Raw genomic sequence first — 23,032 nt, 5'->3', positions numbered from 1 at the left:
AGTGGCAAGCAGGCTGTTCTTACTGCCACATTTAGGCCACTGCGCAGGGGAGCGTCTGGGCAAGAATGCTATGACCAGGGGAGCACCTGCCTGAGGTCCTCTTACAGGTTGCTTCTCCCATCGCATGTAAGTATTGGAAAATCTACCGACCCAGACAGGCAGCCATGTGCTTTTGGGTCTCGGGCCTCTGGTGGTCAGCTGTTGGAATGACAAGGACTGTTAGAAGCCTCACTGGACAGAACCCCGAGTAGGAGATGGGATGGTACCACTCTCATCACCTACAATGCGAGAACAAAGAACACAGGCTCTTACACCTGGGGCCGCTGTGCCAGCAAACTGAGTGTTTCGAATAAGAGCAAAGCCAGCTGAGTACGTGGTCAAGAAGCAGCTCCTGAAGGATCCTTCAGAAACTGACAGCCATTGGCCTACGTGAGCAGACACCCCAAGGCCCGGAAACCCAGTGTCTCACCTACATGTTGCTGTGCCATCCCGATTTCTTTTTTTATTTTTAAAAGATTTTATTTATTTGTCAGAGAGAGAGAGAAAGAGAAAGCACAAGCAAGGGGAGCAGCAGGCAGAGGGAGAAGCAGGCTCCGCCCTGAGCAAGGAGCCCGATGTGGGACTCAGTCCCAGGACCCTGAGATCATGACCTGAGTGAAGGCAGATGCTTTACTGACTGAGCCACCCAGGCGCCCCCCTCTTTTTTTTAAGATTTTTTTTCAGTAATCCCTACACCCAACGTAGGGCTCGAACTCACAACCCTGAGATCAAGAGTCACATGCTCTACCCGCTGAGCCAGCCAGGTGTCCCAGACAAAGCCTCTTTAGGAAAAAATAACCGCCATACCATGATCACACCTCCAGAAATCAATGCTAAATCCTTCATATTAAGTAGTCGCGCTCTCATCCCAAACTGTCATTTGGTTGTTTTCGCGCGGTTGGCTGGATTGGGAGCCGCAAGCCCGTTCTGCTTTCACAGTGACTGTAAGGGCTCAAGGTGGCCCAGACCGAGCCTGCGGGCACTTGGATGGTCTCTACTAGAAGCAGCCACCGGGCAAGCGTTCCAGCCAGGAGTCAAGCACGACGCCTCAGTCTTCAACGAACACACACGTGATACAACTTTTCCCCTGAATTTCGACTGTTAAAATCCTTCTCTGTACCAGTATTGAAGCATTTTGAGAGCGTGTGTGTGTACAAACACGCACACACACACACACACACACACACACACACACACACACACGTTTGGTGGCCCGGTAGCAGTTTCTGCTCTGGGTTTGAACCTGGCCGTACCGTCACCCATTCGGTTGCATTCCTCACTTGGTTTAGATTCCTGGCCGAACCCAGCGGAAGGAGGAAATGAGGGAACAGTGTGTCACACTCGGCGAGTGTGAGGCCCTGTAACATGCACAGATCACAAGTGACAGTGACTCAGACTCCTTTCTTTCCGGAGAGCCAGAGTAACTTTTAGGCTAAGTACCTCCTTTTATTACATCCACTAATAAGGAAAGGCCATAAGGGAGCAACGTCCAGACCGTGACTACTCGAGAGGAGGCAGAGGAAGGTGGTTTGGCCGTGAGACACTGTGTCCCCAGAGGCTGTGAGAGAAGACAAGACAAAAGGAAAAAAATTGGAGTGGGGAAATCCCACACACCTTGATAAATCTCAAGGACTAGACAAAGAAGATAGTGTCGAAGTGGCTGATACGAACGCAGACGTATGATTATTTGTGATCAAGGACTGCTTGAGCGGTCTGCAGGCTAAAGACAGGCCTGGGCAATAATAACAGGAAGAATCATCAGCACTCCGGGAGTAACGAGCACATATGCCCCGGAGCTAGGATTCCCTGCCGTTCAGCCACGGCTCCTGTCAAGAGTACACGGCGTGTTTCGGCTAACCCCGCTTAGCCCAGGTGTAGCTGGTCCCCATGCGAGAAAACAAGCAGCCTCCAGTGGGGTTCCTCGGAACAATGAGGGCAGCCTCAGAGCCCAGCTAGCCAGGAAGTGTGGCCAGCAGGCTGCGCAGCTCGGGTTGTGACCCAGCCGGTGACCTGAATGCTCAGACAGACCTTCCGAACACGGGACTGTGCCCAGAGCTCTTCCCTGAAACCCACAGCACTGACCGCCCCCCCCACCCCGCCCCGACGTGGGGCCGTGAGAATGGCTGCTGATGGACTCGTCTGCTTACAAGTGTTTTAAACACTTAACCTCACAGCACCACCTGGCCCTTGATTAGGAAAACTGGGAACAGAGAGAATCAGAAACCACAGGGACACAGGCAAGAACGGACCCAACTTGAAATGTGTTTTGGATTACACACTGGAGCCAGGCTTTCCAGCCTGGTAGGTCGGATGCCTGAGTGCACAAAACCCTGGCTTTTCCCCGAGAGCAGCGGTTTTGTCTTCTGTGTGGAATAAGAGTTGAGAGGTGTCCCGATTCCAGAAGACGTGTTCATAAGCAGCCAGAACATCACTGCTTTTGATGCCATGGCAGCCCTGACAGAAGCAACAATCTCCTCGGAAGGGTCCAGGGACGCAACTCAAGGGGGAAGCTACTAAGCTCAAAGAGGCCTTTCTTCCTCTTGTCTCAGCTTTCTGTGGGCTGGGAGGATTCTGTGGACTGGGAGAATTTCCTCTCATCAGAGGGAACTTAGTCTGGGAGATCTGAGCACGGGAGGATTTAGGGAAGTCTCCTCACACATACAAGCCCCTCTGTCAGAGAAAGCCCGAGTGCTGACAGCAAGAGCCAGGGCCCTTGCCTGTGAACCTGGGCTTGAAGGGAGCATTTGGCAATGACTCCAGGGCTACGGATTACGGAGATCCGTCCACGCACAAACAGGCAAAAAGGAACTTCAGGCGTCTAAAGACACTTCCCTCCCAGGACAATCCATGGTCACAACAAACTAAAAAGCAATACTGATGGGTGGAAGGCCACCTCTGCTTGGGCTTTTGGCTTGAAATGGGTTAGGTCTTCGACATGGGTGAGGTGGGCTTGGAGACAGGGCTCTGGTCCCTTGGCCCCACTGCAGTCAGAGCTGTTACACTCAGTTTCGAATATCAGGTTTTTCTCTCACATTTTATGAGAACAAAGGATCTGAGTAACCCATGACTAGCTGGCCTTCTGGCCAGCTCTTCTTGGAATCTCATTCTTGAGACCTATGAAGGTCAGGTCTTCTCAGGGAAGAAGAGGAAACTCAGTTCTCTTCACCATGATTTTCACAACTGGGGCACCCGGCCAGACCTTTCTAGGCTGCGTTTGGAATGGCGGATGGCGGCGATGAGGAGGGACGGGCAGCCCTGTGCCTCCAACACTTGCCGCTCACCTGAGGGACACGGACAAGATTCTCTCCATCTCGATTCTCCGCTTCAGCACTTCCTTCACCTGGCCTTTGTCCGGGCCCTGTTTGACCTTCTCTCGTCCAATTAAGTACAAGCACTTTGGAGTAAGAAGCAAGTCTCGCTTTACACCCTGTAAGGAGAGGTGCTTTAAGAAGGTGCACAGACGTGTCAGAGTGGCAACTTCCCCCACAACGGGCAGTGGTCAGTGTGTACCTTGAACCTCCTGTCGTACTTGGTCACCGTGTCTGCAAAATCGATCTTCTCTCTCTTCCCCACAAACTGCTGGAGTTCTGGGTGCTCGTCCATCCCGATGTAATCCCCGATGAAGTTCCTGTTAATACTGTTTCTCCTTCTCTCCTTCTTGTTCAACAGGAGGTCTGAGGCTGGAATAACCGAAAGGACAGAGAAGATGGGAGCGTCAGTCCCCCGGAAAGAGGAGGAGAATCGTGTGGAAATACACAGAGAAACTCTACACGGATGTAGGGTTTTTAACACATGACATTATACGCAGAGTAAAGGGAACCTGTAACTTCATCTAGGCTCAAAATTGTTCTCGAGATTTGTTAAATGGACGAAACGGAACACCCAAAGTACCTTCCTCTCTCATTTGGACGTATTTCTTCCGGGCCACAAATTTCCTCCATGATTTCTGTATCACTCGCGCATACCCATCGTACTTTCGCTCTCTCATTTCTTCTAGAAGAAATAGCTGTGAACGTAGAGAAGGCAAATGTGAGCCAACTCACGAGACCTGAACGTTGCTTTCTTTGGTTATTTCAGGGACACTCACTTTAGTCAAGGACAGAACATGGGAAGCAGCTTCTCAGACTCATGAACAAACGTGAAAACACGATTACTAGGGCATATTGTTTACAATCACTAGAACGTCTTTCTGTTTTCTTCATTTCACAAAAAACATAATGGAAAATAGCCGTGTCTGAGCGTCAGGCGACCCTGACAACGCGCGCCCTGCCTGGCTCGTCATCTGTGCGCATCAAATGAGTGATTCACCATTTATCCACTGGTTCCCCGCCTTGATCCCAAGAGGATATTAGCTGGCCAGACAAACGGAGCTGGAGGAGGCCGTTGTTTACTGCCGTGTGTAGCCTCCTCACGAGTTCCCAGCTCTGACTGGGCTGCCGTGGAAAGAGGGCTGCCCTACTTTCAGTTCCATGAAAGTAGCGACGTCCTGCTGCACACAGTCTCCAAGGACTCACTGGGCCACAGCGTAACAGCCAGCGCAACTGGAGCTGGGCTTAGGATGTGCAATTAGGGGACATGGGCTCACCGAGAGGGACCGAGACTGTGGCGCTTACAGGCCCATATCAGACACCGGCACGTCCTGACACTCAGGCCACCGTGACAGTCCTGCCTGCTCTACTCTCCTCAACGGAGCTCTGGAATAACGAAGATGAGAGCAAACAGCTGTAATGTGCCGAGTGCCCACTGCGGCTCAGGAAGCAGTCTAGATTTATATTCTAGAATACCTCCTTTCATTCAGCTCATCAGCGACGACACCGGACACCTCTTTCTGTTATCTCCGGAACTAAGGTTGGGTGGGTCTGGAAAGTGAACCAAGGTCTTCCAGGCCCTGCCAGCTCCTCCCTTGAACATGCAAGTCTGTCTTTGTAAATCTGCCTTTGATCAACTCATGAAATGATGGGAAACTTTCTCGTTCACCTAGGAAGTGGTTTTCATGACTCCCCAGGAAACAGAATAAGAGGTACCAATGAAAACAAGTAAAGATGATGACAAGTCAGGGCAGAAATGTTCCAGCAGGAAACAAGTGAATTCGGCTTGACGGCAGCCAGGCTTGACTGGTTGCCTCTGTTTATCTGGGTCTATACTCAGGAGCCACATCTGTCCCCTCCTGTCACTCAGCTTCTGCTTCTCACAGCACCAGCTGTGCAAAAACAACATCTCAGACTCAAAAGGGAAGGGGCCGCCTCACTCCGCGGCCTTCAGCGCTGCTGACAACAGGCACTAGGAGCGGATTTCTAAAAACAAAAGGAAGACATGGTCGCACACTGGGACGGAATGTTTAAAATCTGAGCCCTTGGTGATGGGTAGTAAGGAGGGCACGTATTGCATGGTGCACTGGGTGTTATACACAACTAATGAATCATCGAGCCTTACATCGAAAACCGGGGATGTACTGTATGGTGACTAACATAATATAATAAAAAATCATTATTAAAAAAAAAATTAAAAAAAAAATCTGAGCCCTGGGGTTGCTTGTTTGAAGAATATTCATTGGTCTTTCTTATCTTGCGTGTTGGGTTTCTGAGTAAGCCTTGTTTTCTTCTTTCCCAGAACTATTTTGGGAGTGTCACAGAAAGTACACTTGTGACTCAGAAAGCAGGAGGCAAGCAATTCCCAACGTCCTATACATTATCAACGACTAGCTGGGTTTTAGGTTTTTTCCACAAGTCATAGGGGTGAGAGGGAGGTTCAAGAAAAAAATGGAAAAAAAAGAGAAAAATAAAACCCCAAATCATGGACACATGTAACAAATAAGCCATACCAGACCTTTTGGTGTCCGATGTCTAACGTGGGTTCTTAAAGCACATGGGTTATTTTGTACAGTCAGCACATTTACTATAAAAGTCAAGACAAAATCCTAAGGCCGATTTTTAAAAACCAGTTTTTGTAAAAGTGTTCGCAATGTCAGGGCTCGACGTGGATGGATGAGTGATGGGGGAGGGGAGAGATTAGCGGCGAGGGTGCGGGCGCGCATGCGTTTGTGTGTGTGCGTAAAAAGATGGGGAAAAGCAGAGTCAGGTGATGGTAACAAAGCATTGGGAGGAAGACAAGGAAAAGCAAACCCCAAGATAAACCTTGACTTTGGAAGTAAAACCTCACAGCCCCACTAAATCAGAAAAAAAAATATGAAAAATATTGAGGCTGTTCTAATTATATGTGAAAATTCAGCAAGACACAAAAGTAAAAGCGGGTATAAAACAACAGAGGAGGTCTGCATTGTACTGACAAATCACTCCATCCCATTTTAGAAAGAACAGGAACTGCTCTGTGGGTTGCTTAACGGTGTATGACACAACATTTTCTTTTTATATTTGGAAATGAAATTGCTGAGAAGCTACAAATAACTCAGAGTGGAAAATGCTACCACACACTTTTCATAAATGGGTTCTATTGATGTGTGCCACTTATTTATTTAATAATTTTCATGGTTCTTAAAGCCATTCAGTTATAGCCATTATCATTTCCGGGTCTCAGGCTGATCCTCTGAGGTAGAACAGTGGCCGTGGGGCCCGTTCCAGAAGAGGGAACTCACGGGAAGACAGGGATTTGCCTCAAGTTCAAGTGTTTCCACTAACACCAACACTGCCAGTTCTCATGTTATTTCCCCTTGATCTGATGACTAATTTTGCCAAGTTCACCATAGACTCTGAAATGGAGTCTTGTGATTGTTCAAGGAACCTCAGAAAATGATGATGCCTAACTTCGGTTAGTTCCAGAAGTTTCTCCAGCTTAGAAAGTAGCCTTCATTCCATAGTCCCAGAGCTAACTGGGCAGAAGAACTGACGAGTTCTGCTCTGAGGAATCCGGCTTAAGAACTGAGAACTTCCTACAGACGTTCATTAGGCTCGCAGTGGCCACCTCCCCATCAGGAAAGATAAAGAAGTTTCTCCAAGAAATCTGTGGAGCTCTAATACGTTTGTGAATTGTAAAATGCATGTTTGAGTCTCTTACTGGTAAATATTCGTGTTCCGTGAACCCAGAGGTTTCTCCTCCTCCCTGTCTCCTCAATGTTCTTTCCAGGCTCCCTCATGGTCTTCAAGATACAGTCCTGAGACTTCCCACCCTGAGCTCTGTTCTACCTTCGAGGAGGAAGCCTTTGTCCGTGTGTCAATGACCCAACTGGTGTCCCCCAGGTAAGGATGTACGTTTACCCAAGCCTCCTGTGTGGGACAAAGAAGTCCCTTTCAGCTTAGACACTAGTGGACACTATAAGTAGCTGGTGGGCACCTGCTATGAGCCACGTTCTGTACGAGGCTCTGAGTACACAATGGCCCATCACAGGGACAAGAGGGGATGACCATCTAGAATGAGAGAGAGACAATGAGAAAGAAGGGATGCTACTGTACGATGACTTCTTACACCTGCTGCGTGCTCCGAGGCTCCGAGGAGCAGGGATGTGGGGAACGACCTACGCAGAGATCGGGAGCAGGGGAGAGGACACCGAAGGCACCAACGGACGGAACAGGGGGAGAATGCAGCTAGCCGTGTGTGGGGAGGGGTAGCAGAGGTGCTGCGGGGAGAGGGGTGGCCCCGAGGAAACGACCAGGGGGCAATGACCGGGGGTGGGGGTGGGGGGTCAGCCGCGCACTCACAGACTCGGGGGCTTTGATGAACACTTTGCTCCTCCCGAGCTGGAACTGGTCACTGTCCATGTTGACGGACTGCAGCAAGTGGAGAACACCCTGTTTCTCGTCCCCTCTCCACGACGGCCAGGTGGCTTTGGTCAGAATGGCGTACCTGTGAGGACGGTCGGGGAGAGAAGAGTCAGACTCGGACAGGACTACCCACCAAAGGCACCTGGTAGCACGGGGTCCTGGAGACCCACTCACCTCTGTTCTAGGGCCGAGGCACGGGTCTCGACAGCTGCAGAAATCCAGCGGGTCTGGTGTTCCCATTTCAGAGCATCCCTCCTCCCCACTTCCTATCCGACCGTTTCCATGTTAACGCCCCGGTGAAAAGCTGCTTTTCCTTTCTACCACCATCTAAAAATAGCACTCCTGAAGGTGGCCAGTGACACTCTTTGGGCAAAATCAAACCTTCTTTTCTCAGTGGTGATTTCCCGATTTCTTCTGCGCACTTAACAGTTAATGCAAAGAGTCTTATAAAGCTCCCTATAAGCAGCGGTTATTACAAAGTATCCACTTTCATCTTCGGAATTCTGTGCAGCTTGAGTCCAAGGCCCAGGTGATCTGGTCCTTGGCTCTACGTTCTCTCCTACTCGCCGTGTTCCTGGGAGGATGGCCTCTTCTTCGCACGCACTAAACTTCCCCTCCTCGGGGCCTGGCCAATGCTGTTCCCTCTACCAGCTGTGCCGTTCTGCAAAGGCCTCATGTGGTGGGCTCCAGTGTAGGGCACTACCTTTCAGGGGCCATTCCAGAGAGGCCTTTCTGGACTATTCGAACAACCCCTCCCCCCCAATAGTTTCTCTCATAGAAAATTATATTTTTCCTTCAGAGCATATATTATAGTTTGTAATTCTATTCACGTTTGCACTTCATTCATTTATGCCTCCTCCACGAGGACAAGAGCTCTGCACACGGATGCCACACCGTGTAGTTCATACTACACATCTCGCACCTTCCCAGTGTCCGGGGCTCAGAGGTCATCGCGAACAGCAAACGGCCAACGTCTACGGGGCTCTCTCTGCATCAAGTGCTGTCCTTGGTGCTTCAGATGTAGGACCTCATTTTATTCCTACAGCCACCTGATTCCGCTGGTCTTTCCATTTTGCAGAGTACGAAACAGAGGAAAACGGGGACTCACCTTCGGCTGCTTAGCTAGTAACTGTCAGAGCTGAGATGTGAACCCCAATCGGTGTCTTTAATCACAACACTACCTATAAGCCATGGAGTGGCTTATGTGTTTCTTTGGAAGACCATACAGTCTACTACACGTCTGTGCTACAAACATGGTAAATATGCAAGGGGCTGACATGCCAGAGACAGAAACACTCCAGGATGTCGGATATCGAAGGTCCCAAAGACTTACGGTGGAAGGAAGGAAAGAAAGGAGGGGGGAATCAGAGAGACGTGTAGAAGGAAAGCTGGAGGCATGGCCTTTGTGTAGGCACATCCAGAACACAGGCAACGAACGGGCTCCAGACCTCTAGAGAAGCCAGGCGCTTTGTTTCCAGAAGCTTCTACCAGGATTAGACTGACTTATAGCACCGAAGGGAGAAAGGAATCTTGATCTAAGAGCCGCCATGCCTTCAGGATCCAGAGCTCACTAAGAGGACAGACATAGGTTATCATCCTTAGGGTTGGTTGGCTGGGACTAAGGTGATTCTAGGGACCCTCTCTGCTCCTTCCAAATACCCATGCTTTGCTTATGTCTTAAATGTCTTGGAGAAGCAAACCCTACTGTTCCCTAATGAGAGATTAAAAAGAACTAGAAAATACCTCGTTGAAGCCATCCATTTGCATGAATATATTTCATGCATAATGAAGTCAAACAAAAGAAGTCACATATAAACGATGGATAGCAGAGCCTTTCTAGATGCCACTGGAGGACCTGCTGAAAGGTCGGAATGTACTGGCAATCTAAATGGATGGAGAAAAATTCATGCAGGCTATGAGAGAAGAAAAAACCAGGCCTCCAAGGTGATAAGTCTCTAAGAGTACAATTCTGCTTGGGTCCACCTAATCAAAATTCTAAAAGCAAGTGTCCATACCGCACAGCTGCAAACGGGCAGCTCTCTGCAATTCACATACCCCCACCCCTACTAAAATGGCGCTGCATTTCTCGTCAATTTTTTTATAGGAAGGAAGTTGTTTTGCAGGGACTTTCTCTCCCTTTAGCTGACAAGGCAAGGCTTCTAATAGTTTGGGTCTGGGCAAGACGTGGGGTTTGCATGGTGTTCCCAGGGCCCTGTGACTACGGACCATGGCTGTGGCCCCCTTGCTTTCCTGAAGCCTGAGGTGCCTTCCTCATTTCCTTTTGTGTTCACTGGGGAGACCAGGGCCCAATTCTCATATAAGGCTCTCCCACTAAGGAAGCACCCCAGTTCACTTGTCCTTCTCCAGGACGTGCTGCTGGGAACGGGTGGCAGAAGGCCATGGGTGCTGCCTACGCCGTGCCTGTGGTAGTTTTGGCGAGGTGAGGATTATAGCTTACATGCCTCTCAGCAAGTACTTTCAGTGTGAGACCCAACTCTGCCAACATTTCATCTCAAGGCCTGTGTACTGGCTGTTCTCTTCGCCTCTGACTGGCGGGTCATGGGCTCCTTGTTATCTCAGATGACCAATGAACGTTTCCTCCTCAGAGGAAATGCAGCCCTGACCCCAGTGACCTCTAGCTGTTGGCACTGGAGTGGAGGATGTTTCTGATATTCAAGGACACAGAAGTCTTGGCAGCTCGTAGGACACTCTTGACACCCCATGTTTTCCTGAGCCTTCTATTCTTTGATCTCGCTTGCCCAGGATATGGACTGACTTTCCTCACTGATGTCCCCTTTCCCTACTCCCCACATTCTGAGAGGCTGGGTCAAGGTCAAGGCAAGTATGTTTGTGGGGAATGTAAATGGGGCCATAAGATAAATTTTAGAAAGCTCTTATGTTCCTATCAGATTTTTTCCCCCTAAGAATTAGGACCCACATTTGGACTTATTTCTCCAGCCACAGTAAGGGGCATGTGCTGCCTAGCTCGAAAAGTTGTTTTCTGAGAATTTACAGATATTTTCACTAGCCGAAACTCAAAGTGGTGCCCTTTCTTTCTTTCTTTCTTTCTTTTCTTTCTTTCAGATTTTATTTATTCATTCGACAGAGAGAGACAGCCAGCGAGAGAGGGAACACAAGCAGGGGGAGTGGGAGAGGAAGAAGCAGGCTCCCAGCAGAGGACCCTGACATGGGGCTCGATCCGGGAACGCCAGGATCACGCCCTGGGCCGAAGGCAGGCGCTTAATGACTGAGCCACCCAGGCGCCCCGTGGCTGCCATTTCTAACAGCTTTTTGACCCTTCCTAAGGACGTGAAAGTTGTAGTGGGGGTGGCGAATACGGTGTTCCTCCTGGAGGCAGCGCAGGACTCACTTCAAGAGCACGTGGTTCACCAGTGGGGACATTAAGGCATCTTTTGATTTTTAGTCTCCGATTCAAAGTCAAGAGGGACGGTTTTGATAAACATAAAGGATTTTTCAGAGAGAAAATGAACATACACACAGGCCCATTTCCCATTGGCTAAGCCTATTCTCTGAGTGCTAGGTTGTGTGTGAGCCACTGCTCTGTTCACACCTGTGGGCTTCCTTCCCAGGGAGTGGTGTAGTAGGCGCGCACACAGGCCGTCATCCTTTTCCCTTAGCTTCTTACTGTCTCACTTTGCAGGCTTTCTGCGGGCATCTAGAAAGCAACTTTATGCGCAAAGCCTTTTTTCTCAGCCCTGAGGAGAATAAAGGTATGACACGGTTCAACTACTCACAGAGGATCACGGGACAAGACAGACAGTGGCGGACTCTGGCCCTATTCTGCACGACCAGGATCTCAGACTCACACACCGCACGGAAAACAGCACTGTCTCTGGAAATATTCCCTGCCCATGGACACAGATGGCCTGCTAGCCATTTTTGAGTACTTTTTATTGAGAAACAAATTATCTTCCAAACTTTTTTTTTATTACTCTCCTCGCATTCTCAAATCAAAAGATATAGGACATCAAAAGAGCCCACGCTGTATAAGACAGGGCTGCCCACTTGTCTCCTCCAAAAGGAAAAGTCCACAGCAGGAGAGCTCGAGGGGAGACATCCAAGGATAGAATCACTTCAGTCAAAGTCCCTCAACATAAAGGGGCAAAAGAGATTCACTAAACGTTTACTCTGTGTCAGGCGCAGAAGAAAGTCTCATGCATGGGGTCAGGACGGCATTCGACAGAGGCCCGGATGTTACCACCAACCAGGTCATCTCACAGCTCATTTACGGAGCTGCTGCAAACGCGTAACACAGCCTGCTCAGGGTAGCTCAGATGTTCCTGCCGGGGAACAAGGACTGCCTGCTCTCCCCAGCGTGGAGGCTCACAGCATTGCTTATGGAAGTCAAGTCTGATGGCGGTGTTTGAACTCACAACCCTCAGATCATGACCTGAACTGAGATCAAGAATCGGATGCTTACTGACCAAGTCACTCAGGCGCCCCAATGGCTTGTCTGTTTTTAAATAATACGGAAGGAACGAGGTCTTTCAGAATCAGTTTCTTCAAAAACCAAACAACCAAACAACAAACAAAACACCCACAAAAAAAAAAAAAAACAACCAAAAAAAAAACCAAAAACCAAGTTTAAATTCTTAAAAATATCTGATTAGTTATCAAGAGTAGTGGCAATTGGAGAGACTCCACAGATTAAACAGTTTTTAAATACAGGAAAAACTACTGAAGGAGGATAAAATGATGAATGCTTTGGAATTGTTAAGGGCAGGCCCTTCTGGGTTAGGGAAAGATGGAGGGGATACTTTTCATTCACCGTTTTCCGTATTTAATTTTTTTCTCTTAATTACATAAAAGGTATTTGTCAAAGACGTGCAGTTTTGCAAAAACTTTAATGATTACCTAAGCTGTGGTTCTCAACTGGCTTTATCCCCACCCCACTCCCAGCAGGGGACATTAAGCAGCATCTGGATACACTTTTGGCTGTCACAACTCGGGAGGGATAGAGGGTAGCCCCCCACCACGCACAGGATGGCGCCATGATGGAGACTCACCCAGCCCCAAAGCTGGGTGGAGAAAGCCCATTCTAGCTAGTGTTAGATCTCTTTCAAGGAGAGTCGTCTTTCATAATTAACATCTCAGCTGTTCATCAGCAAATGTTTGCTGCTATAGTCATGCAAGAACTTGATAGACTTGTTTTCTCAACTTCCTAAATACGTCTTTCCATACAGTTCTGTTTCCACTCTAGGTGGAGTGGGCCCTTTCATCAGGAGAGCCATGACGGTGGGCTTCATGCCTAGTCTAGTCTGCCTCTCAAATGACCAGAAATCTTGACTGTGTGGAAACAGAGTCAACGGGGCTTAATGTATGAAAGACCCACCCTTCCGTTAGGCGTCTCTCGACTTCCCACATCAATGACCTCCCACCTACAACCTCCCACACCGGTGACCTGTAGGCCAGCTATCCCAATCTCAGGACACAAGAAACAGGACAGTCCTGAAGGAATCACTACTTTCTATTTCAAAAACCGTAATGAAGCTCTTCTTCAGCCTGCTACCGCTTCGTTACTTAAAATTTGAGTTTAAAAAAAATTCTTACATCCTGTTCCTCTACCTATATACCCCGGAGATATAATTATTTTCTGATGAAAATGCTAAATATGACTTCCTTCTCTCTTAAACGAGAGTGAATAGACATAGAAAATACAGCGGGATCCCATTAACTTAGAATCGTTAAGGGAAGTTAAAACCATGCAGTATTTTAAGGACACTAAATTCTATCCTTTTCAAAAACAAGTAGCACAAAATAAGAGCAATTTAAAGTGCAGGTCTTGCCAAATACACTTTAATGGAAACGTGAAAATCTGTTTAAGTTTATACATGGGCTCTACAAAAATTTTGAGGTTAAATACTTTAAGCTTATTTTCTCAAGTAAGTTATTTTCCTGAAATCATCTTCATACTATTAACTTGGGCGGTCAAGTTAAACCTTCCCGTGTCACAATTATCATGAATTCCCGAACTTACGTGTTACACTAAGCAGACCAAATACTGGTGGCTACTGATTTATTCTACAATAAACAATGGTAAAAAGAATTGTTAAACTTAATAAAAAAGGACAAATAGCTGAATTTTAAAAATGGGCAAAGGAGCTGAACAGACACTTCTCTAATGGCCAATAAGCACATGAAATATGCTCAACATCATCCCATCAGGGACGTGAAATCAAAACCACAAGATACCACCTCATTCCCACTAGGATGGGTATTATCAAAGTCAGATATTAGCAATTGTTGGCAAGGACACAGATAAACTGGAACCCTCGAACACTGCTGGTGGGGATAGAAAAGGGTACAGCCATGCTGGAAACCAAGCTCGCGGTTCATCGAAAAGGTCAAACAGAGAGTTACCAGAGGACCCAGTAATTCCATTGTTAGGTAAGCACCCAAGAGAAATAAAACCTTACGTCGACAGGAAAATGTGTATGTGAATGTTGACAGCAGCATTCTCCGTTATTCATCGGAGCCAAGAAGCGGAAACTGACACCCATCAGTTAGCTGATGGAGGAACAAGTAAAACGTAACACGATATCGCGCTATCGGTGCAAGCGAGTGTTACTGGGCAGTGGGTAGGAACGAAGCGCGGACACACACTGCAGTGTGGACGACCCGGAAACACTAGCGGACGGAAAGCAGCCAGACCCGGAGGCCACATACTCTGAGATTCTATTTCTACGCAATGTCCAGAATAAGGCAATATTCTGAAGTTCTTTCTACAGAGACGGAAGGAAGTGTGTGCCTAGGGCAGGAGGGGAGGGGAGAATTGGGGGTTGGTGACTAGGGAAGTGGGGTTACTTTTGGGGGTGATGAAAATGTCCTCAAACTACCTGGTGATGGATGCACAACTCTATGAATATGGTAAAAGCCAAAAATCGTATACTTCCAAGGAGTGAATGCTCTGGTGAGTTACAGCTCAATGAACCTGCTGAAAGCAAAAAAAGAGTCCACAGTCACCAGGTTCTTACCTCTGGAGGAATTTTTGGAAGATGCGCCGATAAGCGTAACCAGCTCTTCTCACGCGGATGTTTTCTTTCAGACCCAGGTATTCTACCTGGTGCTTCACCCTGTACAGGAGAAAAGAGAGCCAGGATGTTACTGGCTAACTCTTCCGCCTGGCTCTCCTAGCTACTATCCCCTCAAACCCCCCATTACAAGCAGCAGGGACACATGACGAAGACGACAATTTAGGAGCTCCATTTTATGCAAACAGACTAGATGGGACGCTGCCCAATTCATGAGTCACTGAATAAAGCCGATCTGATCTTTAAATGTACTCAACGGAATTACATATAAATATAAATGTATATATATAAAGACCACAGGGGCACCTGGAGCTCAGTCGGTGAAGCATCTGACTCTTGATTGCAGCGCGGGTCATGATCTCAGGGTCGTGAGGTCGAGCCCCACATTGAGCTCCTTGCTGGGCACGGAGCCTGCTTGGGATTCTCTCTTTCCCTTTCCCTCTGCACCCCCCCTTCTCTAAAACCAAACAAACTGTAATTTATAGCGTTCAGAGTCTGCGCTGACCCTTGGGTTCTATAATATTAATTAAAAAAATATTTTATTGTGAAATACAGCAATTACCGAAGACTTTACACATTTATTTCAAAAAACAGTAAAACCAAAAGCCACACGCCTATCATTCAAATTATGAACAAAAGTATCCCTTTTTCAAAAGACTAACTTTGGAATTAAATGACACCAGAGCTACTTTTGTTCTCCACCTAAATTTAATAGTGATTCTAGACCTAACACATCGAAGCTTTTCAAATGCAACGTAAGAAAGGGCAGATGAAATAATTTCAAAGACCTAAATTAAAAAAGCTCTAGTAACACATGTAAATTAGAGTTCTAGTTGGTTTTTATGAGAGTAAACAACTGCCAGTGGGTTTTGGAAAGTGGATGCTGGTCCTCCTAGATTGTGTTCTCACCTGGGATTTTCTCATCAGAGCAAATGTCCCCACCCCGTCCGTTGGGGATTAGGGCTTAGTAGATTGGGGGGGGGTGCACTGGTGAAAATGCCTCTCCCCTTCCTGAGACACAAAGTGTCCTGGAAGCCGCGTGGCAGATCCCGGCCACCAGCTTCTGATCGTCCACCGGGGAGGCGAGCGGGGCCTTTGCCATACGTGCTGCGGACTGGTTGAATACGGACACTCGGAAACACGGTATTGGAGGGAAATGAGAAATCATGCTGCGGCAGGCACGAAGCCCGCCTTCTCCCCACTGAGTACATTTGGGGTGAAGCCGTACTGGCGACGGCTCCCCGAGAATGGCCCCTCGTGACCGGCTGCACTGGAAAGCTAATAGCAGCAGCCTCCTCCAGCCTCACGCGGGGCTGACGCTGGGCTCTCCAGCAAGGCTCTCAGCAAGCCACATTCCCAGCTCTGCACCGCACCCCGCAAGCTGCTAGGGAGCCGGGAACGGACAGTGTGGCTCCCGCTGAAGACGTTGCAGGAGGCACAGGGCCTCACAGCCAGGTTCTGGGCTGGCTTCCCGGTATGGCCCTGGCTCTGCCCTTGTGTAACCTCTCCATGCCTCACTTTCCACGTCTGGAAAGTGAGGATGGTGACGTTAGTTCTTTCTGCCTAACTGGGTACATTCCATGTAAAGCTCTGAGCTGGCTCCTGGCATGCATGACACAAAGCTGCTATTATGCTAATATATTCACAGGTACAATAAGTAAACCAGGACAGGAGACTTGAGAAAGAAATGGATTTTTCAGAGGGAGGAGATTCTCAGACGGTGACGTGCCTGGGTCTGGAAGGAGGAGCTGAAATCACCAGGTGCAGAGGAGGGAAAGGCAGAGGGCACAGTGGAAACGAAGGCACAAAGGTGGGAAAGGCTGTGGCCCAGGGCGGTGGGAGAGGAGCAGGTGGGAAACTCATCTGGAAGAGGGGGTGCAGCCTGGACTGCCCCGGGAAGGATGAGGTCACACAAGGAGGGAAGTGTAAGAAAAGTCTCGAGTCTGACTGATCTTACTTGACCAGGATCCAGAAATGTCAGCTCCCTCAAGAAAATTACTTTTTAAAACAACGTTTATAGAAAGAAGTAATATTCAATATCCACAGCTGATTCATGACACACATCTGGTTAATAAAAGCAGAAATCAGATGCAGGAAAATAATTTTCTCTTCTCCTATCCTCCAAATCCAAAACTCACCACTGGCCTTTTCTCTGCTCAGGAAAATACACATGAGGGTGTCAATCAGAGGTATTTGGTCATTTTTTAAAAAAGATGTTATTTTAGAGAGAGAGAGCATACGAGCAGAGGGAGGGGCAGAGGGAGAGAGAATCTTTTTTTTATTTTTAAGATTTTATTATTTGACAGAGACAGAGAGAGACATTAAGAGAGGGAACACAAGCAGGGGCAGAGGGAGAGGGAGAAGCAGGCTTCCTGCTGAACAGGGAGCCCGAAGTGGGGCTCAATCCCAGGACCCCGGGATCATGACCTGAGCCGAAGGCAGACGCTTAACCACTGAGCCACCCAGGTGCCCCGAGAGAGAGAATCTTAAGCAGACTCCCCATTGACCGAGAAGCCCGATGCAGGGCTCGATGCCAGGGCTCTGAGATCGCCACCTGAGTCGAAACCAAGAGACGGATGCTTAACTGACGGAGCCACCCAGGTGCCCCAGGTATTTGCTCATTTTAAGTATTTTTCGTAAATTTTGGCTTTATCCCAAGCTTTTGAGGCAGGGAATACATCACCCACTCACCCACTCATTCAAGTAGAAACGTTTCATTTCCATAAATCCCATAGGAAAGAATATGCCTCATGTTAAAACAGTTTCATTCACAGTAACTTCCATCACCAGGAAATTATCTTATAGAAATTTTCTTCCACAGAATGATCAGTTTAGCAAATTCTGTACTATTTAGCATTTTATGTAACCAAAGGATCCAAGTTGACTTTTGCATATCCTTGGAGTGCTGTCCCCTTCTCAGTAAACATCAGCCAGGCTGGCAATGCCCAGTGGTTCTCTTGGCCGTTAATGCAAGTAGGTCAAGGCCTGAGAACTCTGCTAGAACAGCAATTCAGAGCCCAGGGCAGGCAACTTTGCCAGAGCCAAACAAAAACACATTTTCAACAGGAAAAGAAAAATAAACCACACCCCGTAAACTTGTGGAATGAGTAACCCTGTCCACCGAGAACTTCAATTGACCGTGTAATCCCCGCCAATGAAGCACAGTGCCCTTTCACAGCCCCTAACTCCCCACACTCAGAAGAAGTAAAACCATCTATCACACAATAAACCTGAAAACCGGGATGGGGAGGAGGGGTGCATCCCAAGAAGCAATCCTATATACAATATAAATCAACACTTGACCGACAAATACCTTAGATTTCTTCACACCTGTTTACATGAATGGATGTTATGAAGTTCCTTACTGCAATTCAAGTAAGTGATGGGATTTAATAAATAAATAAATAAATAAATAAATAAATAAATAAATAAATAAAATGGAAAACACCACTGTGGGGGATTCTATGGGGATTCACTGAGTAAATGTATTTTTGTTTTAATTTCTCCAGTTTTTGCTATTTCAATGACTCAGTTTGGATTTTATGAGAAGAGAGCATCAGGACTAGGAAACGTTCGACCAGTAGCTATTGCAAAACTTCTATACTCGAGGGACTTGGAGCAGAGCCATCTATACGGGCTAAGGGAGGTGTGCTGGGAGGTGTTACATTTGTAGGGGGAGCAAGATGTTTTCATTTAAGATGATGTTGACTGGAAGGGGAGCTGGATGGGATCTGAAGTAGGGGGACAGGTGGCCTAAAACACCCCTTAGCACTACCTCTGCTTCCAAGATCCCGTAATCTGGGCATTGCCAGCCTGGCTGATGTAATCGGTTTCCGAGGATGCTGACGTCACCCCTCTTCTACTGTGTGTGTATGCGTGCACAGGATGTAACACGGCGCGTGTGCACGTGAACGTGCGAGGGGGGAGCGTGGCAGTGACGCAGAGACAGGCAGAGGCAGGCTGACAGCTCACCCAGGTCTGGGAGAGACATTCTGTCCGACTGAACGAGATCAAATTCTGAACCGACCCTCTTAGTTTAATGAGGAAGAAACTGAGGACTGAGGAGATGAAGTCTCTCTCTCAAACCACTAGTGACAGGCCAGCACCTCGCTACGGTCCTTCCAAATCCCAGGCCGGCTCTTTGCTGTGGATCAGCTGTTGTCAAAGTACCAGGCCCAGACCCCCCACACGAGCAGCACCGAGGAGCTTCTCAAAACTGCACGTTCCTGGGGCGCCTGGGTGGCTGAGTCGTTAAGCGTCTGACTTCAGCTCAGGTCATGATCCCAGGGTCCTGGGATGGAGCCCTGCATCGGGCTCCCTGCTCGGTGGGGAGTCTGCTTGCCCCCTGCCCCTCCCCCCATTCATGCTCTCTCTCTCTCTAATAAATCTTTAACAAATGCCCATTCCTGGGCCCCACCCAGACCCACTGAATCAGCATCTCTAGAAGCAGGGCCCAGGAACCGGAGTTTTCACGAGCCTCTAAGGGACACTCGGGCATCCGCAAGCTTGAGGACTAGTGTAGGATAAATAGACATTTTCTATCGTCAGGTGGGAAGAGGTGATGGTGCCACTACCCTCTTAGCCTCAAAGGAGAAACTGAGTGACACGTTTCAGAAAAGCAGAAGGCAAATTAAGTACATCCAGGGGAATGACCAAGAAGGGGGATGGTCAGATTCCACGTCCGGTTCCTCCGGAGGAACTGCAGTGGGAGAGGAGACTGCAGGGAACCGTGACGACTGCTGGGAGCGAACACAAAAGCTGTCAGACGGAAAAGTCATGAGAATAACTATTCGGGCAGATTAGAGATGTCGGACTAGGTCGCCCCGACGGAGAGAAGGACTGTAGAGCTTGCTAATAAAGCCAGAGCCATCGGAAGCTGGACCGATCAGCTAGGGGCAGCGGGTCGCTCGTGACCGGACGGTGTTTACGGGGAATCACGGTCAGCCACTCGACAGAAGCGACACTCGAGGGAGCGTGTCTCTACTGACGAGCTTCCTCAGAATACTGCGGACTGATGAAACGGACGGCTGCTACGTCCTGCAGCACCGTGAGGTGAGAAAACAGACTCAGGCCGCCCATGAAGTGGCAAAACACGAACAACGACCGGCCGACAGTGAATTCCCTCTTGTAGCGGACCAGGTCTCCTCCGCCTGCCGCGCTCAGAAAGGATCACGCCGGCAGGGTGGGAACGGACCCACACACGTCTCTCGGCGGGGTGGCTGCAGCCATGACTTTCCCTCCTGGTCTTGCCGTCATGGAGCTTAACCTTGCTATGTCACTGGACACCTGAGTCTATCTACTTTTCTCCAAGAGAGAAAAGAAAAAAAGACAGTAATTCTGTACGCTCCCGTCCAGGGATCTGACCGTCGGGTGACAATGGCAGGCTCCTCCCTCCCGTCCAATCACCGTAACGCCTTGCCTCAGTCCTGCTCCCCATGTGCCCATGGATCCCCCCGTTGGATAAAACTGTATTCTCTAGGGGCGCCTGGGTGGCACAGCGGTTAAGCGTCTGCCTTCGGCTCAGGGCGTGATCCCGGCGTTCTGGGATCGAGCCCCACATCAGGCTCCTCCGCTATGAGCCTGCTTCTTCCTCTCCCACTCCCCCTGCTTGTGTTCCCTCTCTCGCTGGCTGTCTCTATCTCTGTCGAATAAATAAATAAAATCTTTAAAAAAAAAAAAACCTGTATTCTCTAGTCTTCCTTAACATTTTCCCACTCAACACCCCCATTCCAACCTGCACAGGCCACATCCCTAAATGCCAGCTGTAGGAGGAATGGTGGCCCAGGATTCCTCAGGACTCAGAGGCGAGAGGGCTGGCAGCATGCCATACGTCACAAGCCTCCCTGGGGCTTGTTCCCTCCAGCGGGAGTCACCACTCCGCTCAGGAACACGGTCAGTCGTCAGGGGCAGGTACCGAACCTAGCGTATGCCCCCGGGACCCCCAAAGGCAACAGTAAATGACACGCTGCTTTGTAACCAGCTCTTTATACCTTCACTCTGAACCCTGAGCTGAGCATGCGAGGCCCCATCCTGTGGGTACCAATAAGGAGCTAAGTAGACTAAGAATGTCTACACAGGGCCTCAAACTAATTTTAAAACCATCCTGACTCTGCAGTATTAAGGTGTTTTTTTTTCCCCCGTCTGTCCCCAGACTAGCCAAGATCAACAGTATAAATTGCTAATTCTGACCTGAATGGCACTGGTAACATTTTAGGAAAAGACAAGTAGGGGGGGAGGCCTCGTTTGTCATGAAAAAGTTAAGACACAAGGACGTGAAACGCATCTGAAAACCATTTAACCTGCTTCTGCCCTGGGCATCGGGGAGCACGTCTTGAGCAGAGGGAACTTGTGGGGGCCCACCTCAGCTGGCTTCAGCCTCCCCGTCTGCCGTCTTGATCGTACCTGCTTTCCTCCCAGTCTCTGGGCTTCTTGGTTTCGTTCGGTTTTATACATCGGATGTAGTGTGGCGTGCATTTCATCAGGGTGCTCACGAGGTCGTTGGCTTGTTTCTAGAAAGGAAGAGTAACATCGGACAGAAACATGGAACCTTCTCTCAAGCAGACCGACGTTCAAAGGGGAGCTGTGAAACTCCAGTGCAGAAACAGACAGCTAGGAATTCACCTTCGTGACAACTTGCTCATGAAGCTTGCCTCTGGTCTACTTCCTTTCCTAAGGCTCTACTGACTTTTATGATGATTTTAACATGATGATTTTAACACGCACGGGTTTGAAATTAGATCTTTGAAAACAACCAGGTCTTTTTCGTATTGTTAATAAAATAAAGCAACACAACAAAACCAGTAGATCTTCCCATACAGTTCTTCTCATGAGAAACAAGGAAGCATGCCAGTTATTAACAAATTAAGTTTATATTGATTGAGGGCCTTTGCAAACACAAGGTTCTCATAAACTTTTTTTTGGTGCCAGGGCGGGGCGGGGAGGAGAAATGATTTGCAAAAATAAAGTATCAAAGGCCCCTGTACTGTCTTTCTGGGCAATCCAACCAATGAAGAATCACCATATTAAAATGATGGAAATTCATAAAAGGTGGGGGATACATCAAAAATCTCACTTCATTCACCTTCCTCAGCACGTCCTTTTACAAACCTGCCTTCTGAGAGGTAGGTAACCTGCTCCTTCACCAAATACTCATATGAAATCCTCTCTCACCACCTGCGTACTGGGTTCCCGAAAGGAAACTGAGCTCAGGCAGAGAAAGCCACGTAAATAAAGCTGGAATTGCTTATGATGCATTTCACATCCTGAGCATCTCCGACTCGGAAGAAACAGGAGCAAGGCCCACATCAGCATTCCCACCACCACGCAGCTGAGCCCTTGTGGGACCGAGGAGGGGGCCCACGCGAACTCTCCTCCCGAGCGAATCAGTGTGAAGAGAGAAAACCTCTAAAGGAAAATAGAGAGAAGGGCTCTCGAAAACCAGAAAACCATGACCAAGCAGAAGAGATCCGCCTGCAGGAGACAGCCCTCTCGCAATTAGGGCTTTGCTGTTTTCATGGGTTTGGGAAATCTGAAACCCTTGAGAAAAACTGTTGAGTATATTCAAAGCAAGATGTTCACTGGTGAATTATGTTCTGTTTAGATGTGCAGAATATAGCATGTTTTGCAATGCTTAGCAGCAAGGACAAAGCTGCAAAGATGGTACGGTCAACGCAAAGCCCTACAGTGGAAAAGTAAATGGACTCCCATCTCCTCTGTCGATGTCGACTGTATTTGAGAACAAATCTGATGATCTTTGCAACACAGGAGGTGGGGCTGGGCAGGGCCTGCTCATAGCAAAGCTGCTTTTTCAGTCCCCAAACTTATTTTTATTTTTTATATTTTAATTTTATCAAACCTTTTTAATTTCCAAGAATGACTTGGCAGACTCCTCCGTCCTAAGCTTTCAACAGCACACCTTCTTTTCACCTTAGTGTGAGCGCGGAGAGGGGGCAAGCGTGACTGAGTGACCTGGAACCTGACACGGGTCTCCCTAGCTCCAAGCAGTAACGGGATGACACTTACTGAACGTGCACGAGGGGCGAAGACATGGACCCTCTCATTTCTGCCTCACGATTCTAAGTGATATTATTATCACTATTCTGATTTTTTTAGGCAAGGAAATGGCACCCTAAAGAAATAAAGTATTGCTCAAGATGGCGATAAAGTATTGCTCAAGATGGCGCACTTAATGACAAGCCTTGAGGCTTGAACTGAAGCGTGCAGCAT

At 48.3% G+C, this 23,032-nt stretch overlaps 1 protein-coding gene across 1 annotated transcript in view; it reads right to left on the bottom strand.

Moving 5' to 3' along the window:
* Window positions 1-23,032, bottom strand: part of MYO1E (myosin IE) — a 188,770-nt gene that overhangs the window by 24,500 nt on the left and 141,238 nt on the right. Inside the window, exons 17-22 of the mRNA XM_008706040.2 lie at window positions 21,209-21,315; window positions 14,750-14,848; window positions 7,692-7,836; window positions 3,931-4,045; window positions 3,550-3,719; window positions 3,321-3,466 (exon numbers count right to left, since the gene is read on the bottom strand). Of these exons, the coding sequence (XP_008704262.1) occupies window positions 3,321-3,466; window positions 3,550-3,719; window positions 3,931-4,045; window positions 7,692-7,836; window positions 14,750-14,848; window positions 21,209-21,315 (782 nt within the window). The remainder of the gene's footprint in view (window positions 1-3,320; window positions 3,467-3,549; window positions 3,720-3,930; window positions 4,046-7,691; window positions 7,837-14,749; window positions 14,849-21,208; window positions 21,316-23,032) is intronic.

This window comes from Ursus maritimus, unplaced genomic scaffold (assembly GCF_017311325.1).
Source record: "Ursus maritimus isolate PB19 unplaced genomic scaffold, ASM1731132v1 scaffold_35, whole genome shotgun sequence".
Taxonomy (NCBI): domain Eukaryota; kingdom Metazoa; phylum Chordata; class Mammalia; order Carnivora; family Ursidae; genus Ursus; species Ursus maritimus.
This window is presented reverse-complemented; position numbering and strand designations above follow the sequence as displayed.